General features: G+C 32.7%; 1 protein-coding gene across 6 annotated transcripts in view; it reads left to right on the forward strand.

The window, feature by feature from the left end:
• Kiaa1328 (KIAA1328 ortholog) overlaps positions 1-21,402 on the forward strand; it is a 293,544-nt gene that overhangs the window by 47,161 nt on the left and 224,981 nt on the right. For all 6 annotated transcript variants that reach the window (XM_046428260.2, XM_046428261.2, XM_046428262.2 and 3 more), the window contains one exon: positions 3,621-3,736. In XM_046428260.2, the coding sequence (XP_046284216.1) occupies positions 3,621-3,736 (116 nt within the window). The remainder of the gene's footprint in view (positions 1-3,620; positions 3,737-21,402) is intronic.

Consider the following 21,402-nt stretch of genomic DNA (forward strand, 5'->3'; position numbering starts at 1 on the left):
CACACACACACAATAGGGGTGTGTGTGGGGGGGAAACTTTTTATATTAAAATAGACAAGACTGTTTCATGGAAAGACATTTAAAATGTACAGGAATTTTTAAAGTAAATTATAGGACTTCAAAAGAAATTAAGTACTTTTGACACAGTTTTCAGATCCACTGTCTAACTGAAAGGGTATGAATTCTCTTGTTACATAAGAATAGATTTTGTGGAATTCTTTGAGAAATAGTCTGAGGTATTAAATAAATGATGGTGATGGTGATTTTTGTTTTATGGATAGGTTATTGTCCTCCTTATAAATAATTGAAAAACCAACACTGTACATATCGTCCTGTTTAGAATTTTAACCTTTTTATCCTATTAGACAAATAATTCCCTTTATTGCATTTAGATTCTCATTTTGCTAACTAACATTGCTGTATTCTTAAGTGAGGTGAGGCTAAGGTCCTTTTTATGTTACTTTATGTTCTCCAAATACTTAGATGAAAATTGTAGATCATGATACCAAATGTTTTCTGGTATATGTACCTTATTTCAAATATTATTGAACGTAAATGAAACAAGAAGACAGATTCCAGAGTAGACAATCAAATCTTGAGTTTGCTTTACTGGCAGAATCTCTACCTTTAAAGTCTGTATTAATATACTTGCTCATATTAACTGTGCTAATGGACTGCAAAGAAGCCATGCATATCTTTAGATAGACCTAGGAAAAGTGTTACCCTTTGTTCTTAACACAGCTTGTTAATTTTATAGCCTTTCAGAGCATAATAGTTACTAAAGGATAGTCTAATCACAGCAGTGTAAAAGATTTTTTTAAAAGCCCTGTTTAATAGTATAGTAGCAAATATTTCAAACATACTTCTGAAACTAAATTTGGAAAAAGAGTGATTTTATCTAAACAAAGCACTTTAAACTTTAGGAAAAGCTCATCACAGACTCTGGCATTATGGAATATACCAGTACAAGCATTTTTTGCCTTATAGCATTGATCCTTAGATATTTTTATGGATCTTCTTCAGGTTCACCAATGTGAGTGAGACAATTTTGGGGTATACCTGTATGTTTTGAGCTGAGAAATGCTAGAGATCTCTGCATTAGATTAATATCTTCATTTAGGTTAATGTTAAGGTAAATTTAGTAGTCTACCGTTTTTTTTTTTTTTGTTTTTTTTTTAATGGCCCTGTAGCATCACTTGGTGAAGAAACAAATCTGTGGGTACTCTTCATATCTATATGGCTTTTAATGAATGATATTGAAACTACTGAGAGCCCTTGTTTAGTTCACTTTCAGATACCTTGTATTGAGTAAAGTTATTGTGATTAAATTTTCCTATAGTACATATTCAGTGAGTATTTTTAAGTAAATACAGTGAAATGTTTTCTTTTCAGTTATGTCTTCAAGATTTTACCAATCCAAGCAGAGAGAGATTTTGCCATGTATTTCCTCACCTTGACAGTATTTATTCTTTCCTTATATAACATTTATTTCATCTTTGTTTCATGTAGACTGCTACAGATTTATCACTTCCTTTGTTTCATATTTATCTGCATGCCAAATTTCATATCTTTATACTTTTTAATATATCTACTTCTCTCATCCTATGGAATGTAGTTTTTGCATAGATTATAGTATTGTATGCCTTAACTTTGACCAAATATTTGATAACTTCTTAACTTTTTTACAAATATTCTTCATATTTTTAAAGAATATATATGCGGAACAGGGTAATTTAAAATATAGTGAAGGAAATTCTAGAACTTTAGATGGGAAGGGTTTTTAGAATTGTTTAGTCTAACTTTTTTTCCTTTATAAATGACAATAATAAAGATGTTCAGAGAGGGCTGGGGATGTGGCTCAAGCGGTAGCGCCCTCGCCTGGCATGAGTGCGGCCCGGTTTCAATCCTCAGCACCACATACAAACAAAGATGTTGTGTCTGCTGAAAACTAAAAAATAAATATTAAAATTCTCTCTCTCTCTCTCTCTACAAAAAAAGATGTTCAGAGAGATAAGCAAACTTTGTCAAAATTGCTGTTAAAGATTTTAGTACAAGTGTACTTGAGAATAGTGACAAAAAAAGGGAAGGCGTTGTGAAGAGATCTGAACAAAGAAGTCAAGATAACTTGAAAACAGAGTATAAATCCTCTCATATGTATATATTTGTTTTGTGGTCTGGATTCCTTGTAAATACATTAGTTTTAGAGATTACCCTATTAAAAAAAAGGGGCCTGGGTTCCATTCATGGGCCTAGTAGTATGTTAACCATAAATAACATAGCTTAGGCAAATGAATGTCATGATGAGCCAGGAGAAGTTAATCTATTTATTGAGCACTAGTGTGTGTTATGTACTTTCACACATTATTTCAAAGACAAGATACAAAAAACTGTAGAACATCCAAAATTCTAATTTTCATTCATTTATCTGAATGTCTTTGTCAGAGGGCAAGTAAATAAGAAAGCCTGTTGGATTCCTGTTATTCAGAAGTTGTTCTTAGAGTTGAGTCTGAAAGAATTATATTTAGTAACCGAAAGAAAATTTTTAGATTCCCCATGGATTTTACTTCCACCTCTCCCTGTGTGATCTTATAGGATAATTGTGTTTTATCCTTTTTATTGAAATAAGCACCAGTAACAGAAGAATTCAGGGTCAACATCTCTGTAGAAAGCACAGCATGAAAATCAGGATTGGTCCTTCATACACTTTGGTGAATTGTAAGTCTTATATTGGTTAGGTTTTGGGTGTTTTTTTTTTTTTTAAGATTTTTTTTTTCCCCTCTATGTTATCTCATCAGAAGCCATCCTTTTTTGGTCTGATTAAGTTCAAATATTTTTCGAAGTTAAACATTAATGACAGATTTCTTTGATCACTTTTCTGGACTAAGAATAAGAATGTTGCAAACCTTCCATTATGCTAATGCCATCTTTTTACTTCAGTCCAATTATTTATATGCTTACAAGGAATGCAGAGCATCAGTGCTGGGAAAAAAATGATTGCTTGTATATATTTAGTAAAATATTTAAGATATATGTTTTCTATTTCATTGACAGGATTTAAATAAAAGTGTGAAAACTAAATCAAAACAAATTGGTAAAAATTTTAGCAATAAAAAAAATGAAACCTGTGTTTTAAAAATTGGAGCATTTTTCTGTCCTGGATTATAATTTAGCACTTGTGTTTTTGTAGGACTTTATATATCTAAGGCGTTTCTTATGATTAGAAACATTCTTTTTTCTATTTTTGTACTTGATTTATTTGCGATACTAGGGATTGAAGCCTGGGACATTCTATCTTCATCCTTTTTTTTTTTTTTTTTTTTGAGATAGGATCTGGCCTCGAACTTGAGATTTTTCCTGCCTCAGCTTCCTGAATACCTAGGATTACAGGCATGTGCCATGATGTCTATCTAGAAACATTCTTGAAGTAAAAATAACAAACATATTTTGTAACAAAGGTGAAGAAGATTGCTTTATGAGAGAGTAATTTAAAAGTCGAAAACACAGAGCAACCCTGAAGAATTCAGCACACCTTTGGAAGAAATTAAGTTTTGGTAAACTGCTGCTGTAGGCACATATTTTGTATTCTGATGGTTTTTTCTTTTTTTCCTTATTTCTTTCAGAGTAAGTGAAGAAAAGGAAGTGACAGAAGAACGACTGAAAGCTGAACAAGAATCATTTGAGAAGAAGATCAGGCAGTTGGAAGAACAGAATGAACTGATCATCAAAGAAAGGGAAGATATCCTTTTTGAAAGTCCTCTTTTTTAACGTGCAGAAAGTTTTGACTCTTTGATGAAGAAAATGTAAACTTCAGAGAAATAATTGCTCTAATTTATAACAGGGAATAAATCTGCATGTGCTGCCATTTCCAGGCAATCAGAACGACACTAAACAGCATGTGCTGTTGCTGCCTTTGTGCTTGATAAGGCCACCCAGCTGTTCAGCTGCTGTTATTATGCTGCGAAGCACATATTTGTCAACTAAAAAAGACAATAAGAAATTTGGGCATTAAAATGTAGTGTTGGAACTTTACTAAATTCCATTCCACTACTGTAATTGAGTCTGAACCTCATTGTATTTTGTATTCTTTCTTGCTAAAGCTTTGATAGTTTCAAGGAATTCTACCCTGAAATCGTTTTTTTTTTTTTTTTTTAAAAAGTCAGTTGTAATGTATAGATAATTGATAAATGTTCACACTGCAGCATATAATCACCAAACAATTCTCACAGAGCAGAAAACTTTTGGATTTAGAGTTAGAGGTAGGGGTGTATGTGTGTGTGTTTATACACATTACATTGTTTGTAAGAGAGTGAAATAATATTTTAAGTTAAAAGTTGTACTTAAAGGGATATATGAGCTAAAATAAGAATATTTCTGAAGTGTATTTTTAATGTATTGAGGTATTATGGAGGTAGAATTACTTATCTTTGGGTGTTTTATGTAGTGGCATTGATGTAGAAGAGAAGTGACTATCCCTGAAGTTAAGGTGATGGATTTGCCAGCTAAACTAGTGTGTGAATGCTTGAAAGAACCATTGTCCTCATTGACAGTATCATCATTTACTTGATTGTTAGTAATTATTTCAAAGATTCTGCAAATGTCCAAAATGGTCATATATTGACACTTAAGTATGCCTTTGTGAATACCAGAGAAATGGAAGAATAAAGATAAAATAATTAGTTTGAAAACTACAAGACTGTGACCATTAAAAATGAGTTCTGACCCTCTATTTTTCAAATAGCGGGTGTGCATGTAGGAAATTCATGTAATTCAAATTGGAAAGCCTGGTCACAGAGTGAGTCCCTGTTTGTTTTATAGTTAGGAAAACTCTGTTCTACTTTACTAGCTGGAAAAGTGGAATCTAATTTCAGTAGACTATTATCTTTATTCCTCTCTGGATCAAGATTAGTGCTTTTCAGACTTGATTTGCTGAGTAGAACATTAATAAGGCTTATTGACCCCACAATTCTAAAGGAGTAGTCTTTTAAAGGCCCTTCCTATCCCCCATATTTCTAGCATTTCAATAATTATCTAGGGCCTTGTCTTTGCTTTTCCTACTTTGATTGTATTTCCCTAGGCAACCCTCAGGCCAGACCTTGTTCTTCCTGCTACTTTCCTCTCCAGGTTAAAGAAATTCTGTTTAGTCAGAATTCACAGCACACATTGCCTAGCACTTTCAAGAAATGGTACGTTAAGAATGCCTTTTTTGCAACGAAATTTAATTTATATAAGGCCTGTTTTTTTCCTCATATAATAACAACTCTGGAGATAGAAGGCCTCTAGCATTGATTTGGCGGCTTAAAGTTTTCAGTGCTAACATCTATAATTCTAGCTTTTTCTAACACTTGCTCCAATTCTAGGAATCACATTAGCATTAAGGCAAGAAAAGAAATTAGAGGAGAGGTCCTGGCAATTGTGACTCTGCTCCTTTTTTAAAACTTATAAAAATTTTCTCAGAGCATTCCTCAGCTTACCTGGTAGTCTTTCATATGACATTTATTTGTTATGATGTTTATATGTGGCTGTGCTAAGCTGTAAAGACAACTGAAAAAGTGAATATTTAGCTCCTCTGACTTATGCATTGAGGAGTGAAATTGGCATCTTGCTCTGGTAGCAGAAGAGGGAAAATAAGAATTCATTTTTATATGGAGAGGAGGTGGTGATGCTTTGATCTTCCTTGGACAAAATTTATGTATATAATCCAACAGAACTTGGGTAAAAGTTGGGTAATGGCAAGAAAGATTGGTACTAGATAATTTAGAAAATTTAGAAAGCCTGGTCACAGAGTGAGTCCCTGTTTGTTTTATAGTTAGGAAAACTCTTTTCTACTTTACTAGCTGGAAAAGTAGAATCTAATTTCAGTAGACTATTATCTTTATTCCTCTCTGGATCAAGATTAGTGCTTTTCAGTGCTGAGGCAGTCTAAACTCAGCATGGCTAGAAATGGTTTCTTTTGGAAAGCTAAATGTTAAGATACCTTGGGTGATCTTTCATGTTTTCCCATGATTTATCTCAGGGGTCAATACACTGCTCTTGGGGGGCCAAATCTAGTAGGGTACCAACTAAATCTGACCACACCCTTCTATTGTATATGATTTATGACTGCCTTTGTGCTCTAGTTGCAACAGATAGTTTCAATAAAGACCCTGTGACTCTCATATAGTAAAATATTTACTATGTGATCCTCTACAGAAAAAGCTTGCTGACTCCTGATCTCTTGTCTAAGCTAGAAAAGGAGAGAAAAGGCACATAAATGAAAGTCAAGGAGACATTTGACATAGTTAGACCTATTTCACATATAAAAAGGGAGTTAGTTTGAGTAGTCTTTATTGGGAATGAGAACTGAAATAAATGTTAGACTGGCTTAGTTGGTGTGATTGCTCTAATATTGATTTATATATATATATATATATATATATATATATATATATATATATATATATATAGAGAGAGAGAGAGAGAGAGAGAGAGAGAGAGAGAGAGAGATATTGGGGATTGAACCCAGGACCTTGCACATGCTAGGCAGGCAGTCTACCACTAAGCTACATCCCCTGCCCTGCTTTAAGATATTTTTAATCATCAAAGATAGGTGGTATAGAATTTTATTGTTAAAAAACAAAAGGGAGAAAGAAAGAATGATAAAAACAGTGACATTCATGGTTTTTATTCCAAGTAGGTTGCTCAGGTACTAATCTTTTACCAGAATAAACCTGTCAAAGGTTAATATAGATGATTTTACAGTACATAAAACTCTATAAAACTTAGAAACATAAAACGAGGTTGTAATTTAAAACAATATAATTTTAACTACAGATACATTTACCTATCATACATGAATGATTCAAACTCTTTTATATACATGAAGTCAGATAATTTCAGCTCATTTTAAAGTCTATTTCAGTATGAGGAACTGTATCCATGAATTGTAATTTTTGGCATTTTAAAGATGTGTTTCACCAGATTTATGTTTTTTTTTAAGTTCTTGTAACTTGATTTATTGATCAACTATCAAACATAGACCAGTCCTTGGTGACAAAAGCAAAGATGTTTTACATGTTTTCATTAGAATCTGTCTTTTGAAGGATTTGTTCATACAGAAAATTTGGAGTTTATTAAAACATTAAAATTCTTGATAATTTTCATCTTTGAATAAAGAAACCTTATGTTTTAAGACAGAATCATATAACTGAATATGTCATTTACAAAGCCAAGCTGTTTGATGAACCAAGTAGATTTTTGCCTCACTGAATGAGTATATAAGGAGAGATAAATCTGACACTTAAAGTGAAATATGGTCAATAATGATAATTCTGAAACATGTTAGCGTGTAATTGTATAAGACTTAGCTATTAGATAAATTGATTAATATTTGAACTTGTAGTTCTGGAATATCTAACTCAGATCAATGGTGGTATAAAAAGCTTGCACAAGGAAAGTAAAATCTAATGTTTGATGACTTCACTGTTTTTACTGGCATAGCAAGGAAAATGACAATGAAGAAAGCTCTGTGTACTTTAGAATCAAAATCCCATTTTTGCATTGACTAGCTGTCTGACCCCTTGGAAAAGTTACTGAATTTCCCTGAGTCTTTTTTTTTTTTTTTTTTTTTTGCTTCTAAAACATGTAAATAACTAATCATATCTTATTTGCAGACCTGTTGAACTTTGAAAGATTCTTTACATTATACGTGTAAAGAATCTAGCAGTGACTTCTACTCTGTAGGTACTGAATAAAAGTTAGAATTTTAAATTTTGAGTACTGTTAATATGGATGAAGGATGAGATAACTGGCCCCTCTGTTTGTCATTTTTGTGCCTTTGGACACCAGGGTTTTAATTATGTTATGCAAGCACTTGGGCTGCTTAGAGGCTTAGTAGGAAGGTGAAACTGATACTGTTCTCTGCTTTTTCTTTTAAGCTACATGGAAGGGAAAACCTCCCAGTACTACTTTCACCTGTTGGTCCTTCATTAGAAAGAAACCAAGATTTAATTTCCTCTCCCAGAAACCAGACTGATGGAGAAGTTTGTGTTTTTATTTCCCTTCTGGTTTGTTTCTATTTTCTTTCTGAAGTTTAAAGATATTTGAAGCTCTTATCTTTGGCCCCATTGCATGATCATTTTTAAAAACCTTCCTGTAGGAAGAAGGAATTTTATAGCAACTAACAATTTTTTAAGCAATGTTTTAGACTGAACCAAAAGTTTCATTATGTCTGTGGTAAAAGTAGGAAATGCACAAGAATTTCATCTGATTATATAAAAGTGATTACTGGCCCTACAGTATTCAAAGCTTTCTATTTAACTAATCATCTCTTTTCTTCTAGGAGTCAAACTGTTATGATTTTTAATGCAGGCTAAGGGCTATACTGTAGGATGGGTAGAGTGATGTAAGAGAGAAGAGAAACATAGTAGAAATTAGTTTCATAGAACCCAGGCTTCAAGAGAAAGGATAAGTCCTTTTCAGTGATTCTTACTAGGCCTCCATAAGAAAAGGCAGATCACCTTTAGTTTTTTAAATGGTTTGGGGCTAATTAAAAATCTACACTTAAAATGGAGAAGACCCAGAGGTAAAAGAAAATATAGAAGAAGAAAGGGTACATTGATGTCTGACAGTGTAGTTTACTAATATGTTATTTAGCAAAATACGTTGCCAAAAACAGTATCACCTTTGATGGATTTTGGACTTTTTGTTTTTGAATAAATACTGTTTTTAAAAAATATTTACATTTAAACATTGAGTGATAGAATATTTTTTGTGTACTTGGATGAAGCTGTTTTATTCTATTTAACAAGCCCTAGAATATATTATTTATTAGTCTAGTAATTGTCTTTAATGCTATAGGAGTTGTGTTGCTCCATAGTGCTGTATAAATTTAGCAGGTTTTGGACCATTGTTATTTTTTTTTTTTAATTTTTTATTGTTGGTTGTTCAAAACATTACATAGTTAGGACCATTGTTATTTATATTGTTTTGGGATATCATTTTAACTCCGAATAACATTAAATAACTTTTTTCCATTTATATTACAGGGAAATAAGCATACTTAAGGAAAGAACCGATTGTTTCTTTTGTTGTTGTCCTTACATAATTAAAAGTTATTTTTGTTCTTTTAAAAATATTTTGATATGATTGCTAGTTACAGGGACGAATTGATGCCAAATGTTTATAAAAATAAAATAACTATATACTTAAATAATTATTTTTTCATACTTAATTTTATTTCAATAAGAACCTTTAGGGGTTAAGTTACTCTTTGAGAGTAAGTTATATTTACATTTTTCTGGAACTCATCCAGGAAATAAGAATATAAAGAAGTACTACTTCATTTGCTCTGGTCACCTTTGTGTACACTTTCCTTACATGAGAGTTCCTGGAGCTGTCATGTGGTTAATAAATTCATTGTCTGGCATTTAGTTTTTGAGCCCATTGTAGCTTAGAAGCAGAAAATTAGAAGAAAGGAATGGAGCTCTAGTGAGAATATTGAAACTGACAGAAGAGTTGACAGAAAAACATAAAAACACTTAAGAACTGAAAATGTACAGAAGTTTAGAACTCTACCCACCTAAAGATATCTTAGGGACTTCAGTATTACAGTATAGTATGTAGTAGTCTCATACTGGTGATTTTGAGGCATCAATAGAACAAATTATTTTTATCCCTTGTTCCCTTTGAACTCTGCTAGTACTTCTGTTAGTTAGACATCTGACATTTATAAATTGCTTTTCTGTTTACAGATCATGTTCACATATCCTTTGTTAATCTTTAATAAGCTGACTAAATTAGGTAAGGCAGATACTCTTATCCTCACTTAACAGATGAGGATACAGGTCAGGAGAGGTAGCTGAAACAGACCAATTGCTTAGCTAAGAGTGTCTCTCTTGACACCAAGTGTTCTGTTCTTTCCATCCTACTCAGTTATTTCTGCACTGATGAATCATACAAATATCAATAAGCCTGCCTTTTCTCGACTGCTTTGTAGTTAAAGCACAAATTTATAAAAATTGTTAATATATTCTCTGGTGCATTTTACTCAAAATTGGTTCAAAGATATTTTTGGTACTCAAAAGATAAAGTAACTTTTGCAAGTCTTAATTTCATTGTACATAGCATGCTAATAACTATTAACCAAGCAAGATGATCAAATGAGGTAACATATGTTACATTTTTTTCAAAAACACACAAAGTTTTAATTGAGGCTCTACAAAGTATTCTCTTGCCTTAAAAAAAGTTTACAACATACAAAAAATATTTGAAATATCTTGCACATTTTTTCAGACAGTGTGTTCTATGTGAAGTTTTTCTTTTTACCTTTAGAGCCCTCAGATTTCTATTGCCTAGAGAGTGGCTAGCTTTCTAATTTTTGAAAAGACAGTCTAACTTCTGAGGCAAAATGTTTTTTAATAAGATAAAAAAGCATCCTTTAAATTTTTTGAAGCAGTTGTAAGGAAGTTCTTGTTAGGTTGACTAAGAATTGCTAAGGAATCTTAGCATCATATACTGCTCTGAGAGAGCATAGAGGAGAGCTCAAGGAAAAATAGTGGAGAAATAAAACTGATAAAAGCTATGATTGGATTGAAAATCAACATTAGAATGTTTTATAAATCTGTGTCAGGATTAGGTTTCTCTGTATGTAACAAGAATGCAAAAAGTAATGGTAATCAAAACAAGATGTGTGGGGGTGTTTTTTTTTTTTTTTCATGTAAAATATATCCTCTTAGCAACTTTAGGCATGTATGGTGACTCCATAAATTTTAAAGAGCCACACTCTTTCTATCATGCTATTCTAAGCTTTAGCCACTGTGTGTACATTCTAGGCAGCAGGACCTTCTGGACGGACAGTCTGTTAATTTTGAAGAGTTTGCTCTCAATTTGTTTTTAATTTCATTTTCCTATTAAAGAATTTAGAAATATAATTGATTTTTATGTATTGATTTTGTGTCTTTTGACCTTACTCAATTCTTACTTATTATTTAAGAAGTTGTTTGACACATTCCTTAGGATTTTATGTGGAATCATGTCAATCTGCAAATGAAAAGTTTTAGTTGTTTCTATTCTTTACATCCTTTATTTCTTTTCTTGCCTTATTACAGTACTTTCAGTTAGTGTTAAGTAGAAGTGATAAGAAAGAATATCCTGTCATTTTCTATATCTAAGGAGGAAATATACATCTCATCCTAATTTGATATTAGATATACATTTTTGGTTTGATAAAAGCCTTTCTTTAATTTTGAAGAATTTCTACCCCCGTTTTGTTGTTTGAAGAATCTGTCTTATTCCTAGTTTGCTAAAGGTTTTTGTTGTGTTTTCTTTCTCCTATTTTTTAAAATCATGAGTGGACATTGATTATATGTAGCACTTGACATTTTATTATATATTTATATCTATTTCTCTCATAAGACATCATTCCTGTCTTGTGCACTATTGTATACAGAGTCTAGTACAGTATTTTGCACTCAGTCATTGAATGGATGAGTTGTTAAACCAGAGTTGCTTGATCAGAGAACAACTTTAGAGAAAACTTACATTTTTCTGCTGAAGGTGCATAATCTGGCACTGTGCTACCACCTGCTGATAGTGGATCTGAATTGCAATAAAAGTACCTTGGCAGACAAATAAAACTGCATATGATTGAATTGATGTAATAGTTATAATTTTCAAATAAATATATTCATTATATATAATAAGACTATGTCTGAGATTTCATAAATATATTTTATATTTAGGTGCTGAAGTGTTTTCTGTTTTCCTGAATCTTAGGTAAAGGATGAAGGATCAGTTAAATTATATATATTAAAGAAACAGAATAAATTGTAAAAGTTGACAGAAGTGGAGTGAGAGCAAAGACATTTCTTTTTTTTATTTATTTTTTAAATACATGACAACAGTGGAATGCATTATAATCCTTATTATACATATACAGCACAATTTAGAGAGCAAAAACATTTCTATATTTGAATTCCTACTCTGTCATCATTTCCTTACTGTTAGGTACTAGCTAAACAGGAATTTTAAAGATAAAAGAAGAATTTTCTAGTTCTTAATATTTTATACTAAATATTTAACATATCTTAAGAAAGTATAGCTGTGTCCAAGAATGAAATTTAAGGCTTATTTTTAAGAATCCAATCTGATAGTTACTCAGGATTCACTGAGAGATAGTGTAGAACTGAGTGGGACTTAACTATTATATCAGCAGTATCTTAGAATGAAGCCATCTATCCTCTACACTGTTGTGATTACCACTATGTATTTTTGTCTCTTAGCCTTCCTTTAAAAAAATGGACCATGTGTTAAATATATGTAAGTAAAATTTTCAAGAATGCCATTCAAATATTAAAATTTTTCTTACTGTTGTTTAAATGGTTAATCATGTTGTAAAATATTAATAATTTTCCAGAGAAGTTATTCTTTCTTCCCATCAAAATACCCTAGGGTGATAGTTTGGGGAGTACTGTTTTAGTAATAAAGATTATCATGTGGATGAGTTCCCTAGAAGGCCCCATGATGGTAATACCCCTAGATTTTGTCTTTAAAGAAAACTGCTGAGAGGCAATAATTTTTTTTGTATGTGTCCCATTTTCATTAATGCATGGTAATTGATGGAGTTGCAGTGACTTGTAGCAGTAATGAGTTCTAAACATAATAATGCACTCTTTTCTAATAAGTGAGCACTGCTGGGGTTTAAAAGCATACTAAATCAGTTGCTTTAGTATGAATTTATTAGTTTTTTTCAGCATTAGCTTTAATAGTAGTTATTTACATAAGCGTACATCCCATTAACCGCCATCAGGGCTGGAAAACATGCTGAACTGTTCATATTTTCATATAATTATTGAACATAATGGTTTCATTTGCATTTCTAAACAGTGATGTTTCTGTCAGCCTTGGAAATAGTGTCTTTACGCAGTCCCTATTTCACATCCACTTATTTGACATCGTTAAATTTTATGCTAATGTACTTCCCTAGAATATCATCAGTAGGACAGATGCTTGTGCTTTAATATACAAATCAGGGATGCTTTTCCATCCCCCAAATGGCAAAGGAAGTTTTAAAAAAATCTGCACTTTTAGATATAGAGTCCGTCTCCATAAAAATAGGTTTATAAAATAAAACTTTCAGGGTTAAATATTATAATCTGGTTGTCTCTTCCAAATGCTTTAATATGAAAGCTATCTACCTGACTAGGGTTAGTTTTCTTGTCTTGGATATGGAGAGAAGTCTTTGTAAAGATCCTGTTGCTTATGAATTTAGAGTTCTGATTCTCAAATGTTGATCTTGAGATGCAAGTTTTTCAGTACTTTTGAATACATCAGGCCACAGTGTTAGTTTTTAAAGTATTCTTTGTATTTTTCTGAATATTTGTTCCTTTAGTCTCTTAATCTGTATTGTAAAGCCTGTGGTGTAAGCTGTTATGTTAATGCTCTTGGACATCTTAGCTTTTTGTATGCATTTAGACAATGTTCAGTGTGAAAGTATGAGTCACTTGGTGGGGCAGGCATGGCAAATGAAGCAGCAGAACTAATACAGAAGGACAGCTTTATGGACAAACTTCTTGCCTTTTGGATATATATATGTGTACTATCAGCTTCTGTTTCTCCAACATGTGAATGCTTTTTTGAGTGCTGTCACTGAGATGCTTGGAAATTTTAAAACAAGAGCAATTGATTAAAGAATGTTTTGGGAGTTGACTCAGGTGTTTTTGGTGGTGGGTAGGTGAGCATGAAGCCAGTAGACTTTTTTTTTTTTTTTTTGTCTTTGTGGGTCTTTTCTTTCTGGCTTAGGGCAGCATTTTACTGTTGATTGTTATGGACCTGCAGTGCTAGAGCTGACTCTGCACAGTTCAGAAAGCAAGGTTGGCACTCTAGCAAGATAGAGTAAGAAACAGCTTTGAGAGGAGTTCTTGCCCCAAATTACTTGCTAAAAATATATTAGAACTGATATAGCATAAAACCGATGCAGCATAAAAGGATTATTTGGATAGAAGTATTATTTGGCTTAACAGGTCATGAGACAACTAAAATTTTTGCAAGGACTTCTGTTCTTTGGGGAATTGCCAAGAAAGAAATTTGATAAGAGTTGTGAAGAAATTACTATAGAGATGGAGTTTATAGCTATTCATTTTTACTCCAGCTTTTTCCTGAATTTTCTATATGATCTCTTAAAATTGTGTGAGGTTATTACTTCTTACAGTCATGGAATCATCTGAACTAGCATGTTGAAAACTTTGATCAGGCCCTTCTGTCTAGGGAAAATGTCTTCATTGTTGCCAGATCTGTTGGCACATCAGATGTCATATATGGAAGTCAAAAAAAATTCAGACTATCCAGCCTCACTTAATTGTAAGTGAGGCAATATTTTCATCTCTTTGTTTTTTTTTTTTTTTTCTTTTTTGGAATTCAACCCAGGGCCTCACTAATGCTAAGCAAATGCTCTGCCACTAATCTATATCCCTAGCTTCAATATTTTCAGCTCTTTATAAAGCTATTTGTGATTGCATCTTTCAGCATCAGTCAGGGTTTTGTTTTGTTTTGGGTAGTGGCCATTGACCATAAAAGGAGAAAAACATTTCCTGTCACCAAAAAATAGGAATTACTTTTTTCCTCCCTGTACACTCTTCTTTCTTTTCTGGACAAAGGTTAGCATTGACATGAAAAATTCATCTGCTATTCAGTACTTAAGTGCAATGATATTTAATCTGACAATTTGCTCCTTAACATCTCTGTTGCTATTGAATTTAATACCTTCAGGCAGCAACAGAGGCATGTTTTTAAGGGTTTGTCACCAGATTCTAATCTCTGACTTTAGTGAATAAAAGATATTTAAATTATGATTTAGGACAACTTCCTTGTACACTTTATGTAGGTTAAAAATTCTAGCTGGGGGCTGGGGATGTGGCTCAAGCGGTAGCGCGCTAGCCTGGCATGCGTGTGGCCCGGGTTCGATCCTCAGCACCACATACAAACAAAGATGTTGTGTCTGCCGAAAAACTAAAAACATAAATATTAAAAAAGTTCTCTCTTTAAAAAAAAATAAAAAATAAATTTAAAAAAATCTAGCTGGTCGTGGTGGTGCATGCCTGTAATCCCAGCGGCTAGAAAGGCCGAGGCAGGAGAATTGTGAGTTCAAAGCCAGCCTCAACAAAATCGAGGTGCTAAGCAACTCAATGAGACCCTGTATCTAAGAGAAAAAATATAAAATAGGACTGGGGATATGGCTCAGTGGTCGAGTGCCCCTGAGTTCAATCCCCAGTTCCTGCCCTGCCAAAGGAGAAATTCTAAAAATTCAGGTTGTCTATAAGGTAATAGCCAAATGGAAAGATTTTACATGTTCAGTTGTACTTATTTTCTTTTTCTGTGGCTTGGGGAACATAATTACCATTTTCTTTTTAAAATGATAAAAGTATTTCGAAATAAAGCTTCAGCACCATGAGATTCTTGTGCTCCACCTGTTCTGAAGGGCTGCAGGAACCCTTTGGCAGCATTTGTATTTCACCTTCTCAAGGAAACTTTAGTTCAGGATGTTTGATTCTTTTCCATGCATATATTTTCTTTATTTTTTCCCTTGTTAGCCATGACAGAAATTACTCTTAGAATCCGCTGTCTCCAAGAGATATTTGCAAATTTGAATCACCAAATGGATGCTAGAAGGTCTAATTTGACATCACAGTTAAAGAATTTTTCAGATCTCTCACATTTAATTTCATTTCACTTACATTTTATTTAAAATAAACTATTAAACCTCTCTTTTAAACACAATGGAAAAGTCAGCTAAATGATGTTTAATGGCATGTATTTACAGTAATTCCAGTTCAATCTTATAATCATATTTGTGCAAGTGTTTCTGCTCAGTTCTGTGGTGAAATGCTTAGGTTTTAACAGTGGGGAAGGGGAGGGAGAACTCCAAGAAAAAGAAATCTGAAATTAATGTGATTGTAGGGGAAATGTTGGAAAAGAAAATTTCATAGAGCTCATTTAGTGATCAAAACACCTGAGCTCTAAACTAAGCCAGGTAGGTAGAAAACTCTGAGATGAGCACAAATCACTGATCTTGTTGTTTTCACAAATTTGTCACTGTAGATAAGGATAGGACATAGAGTGAGTTCTATTGCTATTAGGTAGATTATTCTTAAGATGTCACATATGTGGTTAAAAACTTCTTTATGTATATTGATTTTTAATCTACTTGTTCTGTCAGTTGTGAAGAAAGGGATACTAAAAATCTCCAGGTACGATTGTGGATTTATCTGTTTATCCTTGCTATTCTATCTGATTTTGCTTTACATTTTTTGAAGAGTCATTTTTAGATGTACAAAGGATGGAGATTATCTCCTCCTGATGAATTGAACCCTTTGTCATTATGAAATGACCTAATTTATCCCTGGTAATATTCTTTGTGCTGAACCTACTCTAACATCTATTGACAAGTGTTAGCATGGCATCTTTTTTGTATGCTATAACTTGGGTGTCTATATTTAAAGTACATTTCTCATAGCTAGCAGCACATAGGTGGGTCTTACCTTTTGATTCAGTCTGCCTTCCATGGCTTTTAATTGAGATATTTAGAATCATTTTATATGATTTTTAAATTTTTTTTAGCTGGAGGTGGACTCAATACCTTTATGTATGTATGTATGTATGTATTTATTTATGTGGTGCTGAGAATTGAACCCAGTGCCTCACATGTGCTAGGCAAGCACTCTACTGCTGAATCACAACCCCAGCCCCCTTTATATGATTTTTCATACAGATAGGTTTGAGTTTTACATTTTGTAATATGTCCCTTTTGACCTTTGTCCCTCCTTTCCTTTTTTCTGCCCTCTTTTGGATTAACTGAATATTTAAACAGATGTATATCCTGTTGGCTTATTAAAATTATAACTCTTTAGTTTGGTATTTATTGGTTGCTGTAAGATATGTCTACATACCTTTAATAGTCAATATTCTAGTGCTGGCTTATACTATTTTAGCATATTATGATACTATGGCACCATTTTTTTCTTCCTAATCATTATACATTGTCAAGATACGTTTTAATTTTATACCCACACCTTACATTGTTGTTGATCAATATCTTTTAAGGGAATTTAAAAAAAATTCTTTTATCTTTACTCATGGAATTGCTACTCTAGTGTTCTACATGGCTACAGTCCACATTTCTGTTCATTTACATTTCCCTAAAGATGTGATTTTTATCATGTTGTCACATGCTAATTTTCTATCTGTATATCCTTTTGTTGAGGTGTCTATTTATATATTTTGCCCATTTTTTAAGTTGAATTACTGTTGAGCTTAACAAATTTTGTGTATGTTCAGGATATAAGTCCTTTACCAGATACGTGATGTGATTTTTTTTTCTTTTAGAAAATGATTTTTAAATTTCTTTTTTCTTTGTCTTTTCTTTCTTTCGTTATACATGTCAGTAGAATCTATTTTGACATAAATATAAAATCATGGAATATATCTTGTTCTTTTACAGATCCAATTACCTCACCTTTCCCTTCTTTTTCCGCACTTCCCATTCCTGTCCTTCTATTGATCTTTCTGCCATTTACCCATAGTTATTATTTTTCAAATTAATTTCTTGTTGATATACACAATGGTGAGATTCACCATAGTATATTCATATATGTTAAGAAGTTTATGTCAGATTCATTTTACTGTCTTTCTTTTTCCTATCCCCGCTCCCTTGCCTTCATTCCCCTTTCTAATCCACTGAACTTCTGTTCTCCACCCACCTACCCCCACATTGTGGGTTAGCTTGCATATATCAAAGAAAACATTTGACCTATGGTTTTGGGGGGATTGTTATTTCCCTCAGCATGATAGTCTCCCGATCCATCTATTTACTGGCAAATGTCATAAAGTCATAGTTCTTTATTGCTAATACTTTATTGTGTCTGTATACCACATATCTATTCTTCTGTTGAAGGGCACCTAGGTTGGCTCCATAGCTTAGCTATTATGAATTGTGCTGCTATAAACATTGATGTGGCTGTGTTTCTGTAGTATGCTGATTTTAAATCCTTTATATACCAAGAGTGGGATAACTGAGTCAAATGGTGGTTCCATTCCTAGTTTTTTGAGGTATTTTTATACTGCTTTTTAAAGTGGTTGCACCAATTGAAGTTCCACCTACAATGTATAAGTACCCTTTTCCCCCACATCCTCACCAACATGTATTGTTGCTTCTATTCTCGATAATTATAGTTCTAGTTGGAGTGAAATAAAATCTCAGTATAGTTTTAATTTACATTTCTCTAATTGCTAGAAATGTTGAGCATTTTTATATATTTGTTGACTGTATTTCTTCTTTTGAGATCCCTAGACATTAATAACTCTATTTTGGTTCTGGGACTCCATCTTGACCTGAAACCAAAACTTACAAACTGCCAAGAAAAATAAATTTAAGATGCCTTATTCCTTTAACCCCCCCCCCCACCACCACCACCCAAGGTTCCTGAACATACAAAAAAACTGTTGTTACCCAGCCATCTGCACCCAAGGTCAATTTTAGCTTGCTCTTGTTCTTTATCCGAAAGATATATAAGCTTTCATTCAAGTGATACTGGCTGCTGCACCTTCCACAAGGGCAGCCTGAACGGATATTCTTGTGATAAATCAGAGCTGTATCTCTCATGTATATTTGTGCCAGCTACCGTAACAGTTCCTTTGCCCATTTATTGATTGGGTTATTTGTTTTTTTGTTTGTTTGTTTGTTTTTTGGTGTTAAGTTTTTTTTTGTTCTTTGTACATCCTGGAAATTAACGCCTATCTGAGGTGCAGGTGGCACATTTTTGTTTTTTCCTTTTGTGTTGGCCCTCTCTTTATGCTCTTCAGTGATGTGCAAATACTTGCTCCCATTTGTAGCCTTCCCTTCCCTTTTCCTTTCCCTTTCCTTTCCTATTACTGGGGATTGAATCCAGGGGCTACCAAGCTACATCCCCCATCCTTTTATATTTTGTATTTTGAGCAGAGTTTCATTAGATTGTTGAGTTTCATTAGATTGAGTTGCCCAGGCTGGCCTCAAATTTGTGATCTTCTTGCCTCAGCTTCCCAAGTTGCTGTAATTACAGGCATGTGTCATTGCACCTAGCTGTCTTCATTTTCTGCTCTTTTACAGAGTAGAAGTTTCATATTTTGATAAAATTTAGCTTTATTAATATTTTTCTTTCATTTTCATGCTCTTGATATTATCTAAAAACTTTTCACCAAACATAAATTTATATGGATTTTCTCCTATGCTTTCTTTGAAAAGTATTATCACTTTGTTTTATAGTTGCATTAGTAGTCTATTTTGAGTTAATCTTTACAAGGTGTAAACTCTTTGTGTCTAGGTTCATTTTTTGGCACAAGGGCATTCACTTGTTTCAGTACTATTTGTTTAAAAGTCTGGTTCTTTTTTACTGTCTGAGTCTAGAGAATTTTCCCCTTTTAAGATGGGAACATTTTTAAGTACAAATTCAAATTAATTGCAGTTTGGGTTATCTATTACTTATTGAGTAAGCTTTAGTAGTTTATGTCTTTCAAGGAATTTTTCCATTTCATCATTGTTTTTAAATTCACATATATAAAGCTGAAGTAACATAGGAATTTGGAGATTAACTGAATCAATTTCTTAACCTATATTAATATTTACCAACTTGTAATAAAAGCATCAAATTTCTTTCTTCCTGTTTGGAATATGCTTTAAAAAGGAATGTATAAAACATGGTCATTTCCTCCTACTGGAAAAATTGATCATTTTGTCATTTCTCCATCTTTGAGCCCCACTATGTAAAACCCAGAATGATTTCTTTTTGTAGCTAAAACTGACCATATTTTTGCAAACTAACTTGGGAGCCTGTGTGTCAGGTGTGAATATATTTATATGAGATTGCAGGACAGAATTTGCAGCTGTATGAATCCAGAATGTATATTAATTGTTACTTGCATACAGACATAAACATTGCTAATTATTTATAATGAAATATGTATATTGGGCTCTTTCCTCTTTTTATAATATATAACATTATGAAATGAATGAACTTCATTGATAGTTTAAGTTCACAGAAAAATCTGTATTTCCAAAGCCAAATTTGGCAGCCTTTATTATCTATCTTGGCTTACTGAATGGTGTCAGAATTGAACTAGAATTTGTGTGTGGGGTAGATTTGGTCCCAGTTCTTTATTCCCATCCTGTATATAGTTTTTCATATGACTTGGCAGATATACACATGTGTGTATGTACGTGTGTACACACATATAATCACACACCTTTCTGTTGATGTTTAGTGTCATCATGTAACTTAACTGGCCAAATAGAAGATTCCTGAAGTGATAGCTAGCATGCCATTTTGAACCTGGGCTTTAAGAGGGCATTGCATGTTTTTTGCTCGCCCTCTTACTTTTCTGTCATTTTCTTGAGAAACATGCCCAACAGAAGAATCAAATATCTTTAGAAATGATCAGCCCCTAACTTCCCAGTGGAAACATGCCATACATTATCATCAGTAACACAAAAGCTCTTCTGTGGCTCCTTCTAATCGCTATCCCCTACTTTTTTAAGGCTGAAAATATTCCATTATAGATATATGCCACATTTTCTTCATCTATTCATTTGTCCAGACATGGGGGTTGTTTCTTTTTCTTGGCTATTGTGAATAGACTAGATAAAATAGATAACAAATTATTAAAATTAATTTCATCTGATGTTACTTTTTAAAATTTTATAATACAAAAATATTCTAAGGTAATGCCAAATATTTTAATGTGTCCCATTGGACTTTTCAAATCAGTCTTATTTTGTAAACATTTTGAAGGTTTATTACTTTTGTTCTTCTTTTGTATTTTTATTATTAACACTGGTCACCATTCTAGGAAATTTGTAAATTTTTTACCTTATGATGATTGTTTGCTGACATACCACAAAACACATTTTAGTATTTAATACTTTTTCAGTATCCAATGCACTTTCAGCCTTTAATCTTATTTTGAAGTGATAAGTTATTTAGTGATAGATGCTCACTGCAATGATTTTTGTGAATTTGTCTTGACAGTTTAATGAGGATAATAAGTTTATAGTTTGTCAATTATTTACTTTTGAGAAACATACTTAGTAATATGAACTTCAAAAACACATTCTTAGTTTTGAGTATGCTCAGTTGGGAAAAAATTTCTTTGTAATTTTTTTTCTTGTGTATGTGTGTGTGTGTGTGTGTGCATTTGCATGTGTTGTAGATATAACCCAGGGCCTTGAGAGCATCCACCACTGAACTATATATACCTCAAACCCTGTCATTTTTATGATTGAAAACACTGTGTAAATCATTTTAGTCTTTGTCCCCTAAAGCCCATAATACTTAATTTAATTATTTTGTGATGTATATTTAAGAAATAAGATTAAATATAAAAGGTATTTTTCATAGCCAC

This window comes from Marmota monax, unplaced genomic scaffold (assembly GCF_021218885.2).
Source record: "Marmota monax isolate L192 unplaced genomic scaffold, Marmota_monax_Labrador192_F-V1.1 WCK01_AAM20220418_F8-fsc00031, whole genome shotgun sequence".
NCBI classification, from domain to species: Eukaryota; Metazoa; Chordata; class Mammalia; order Rodentia; family Sciuridae; genus Marmota; species Marmota monax.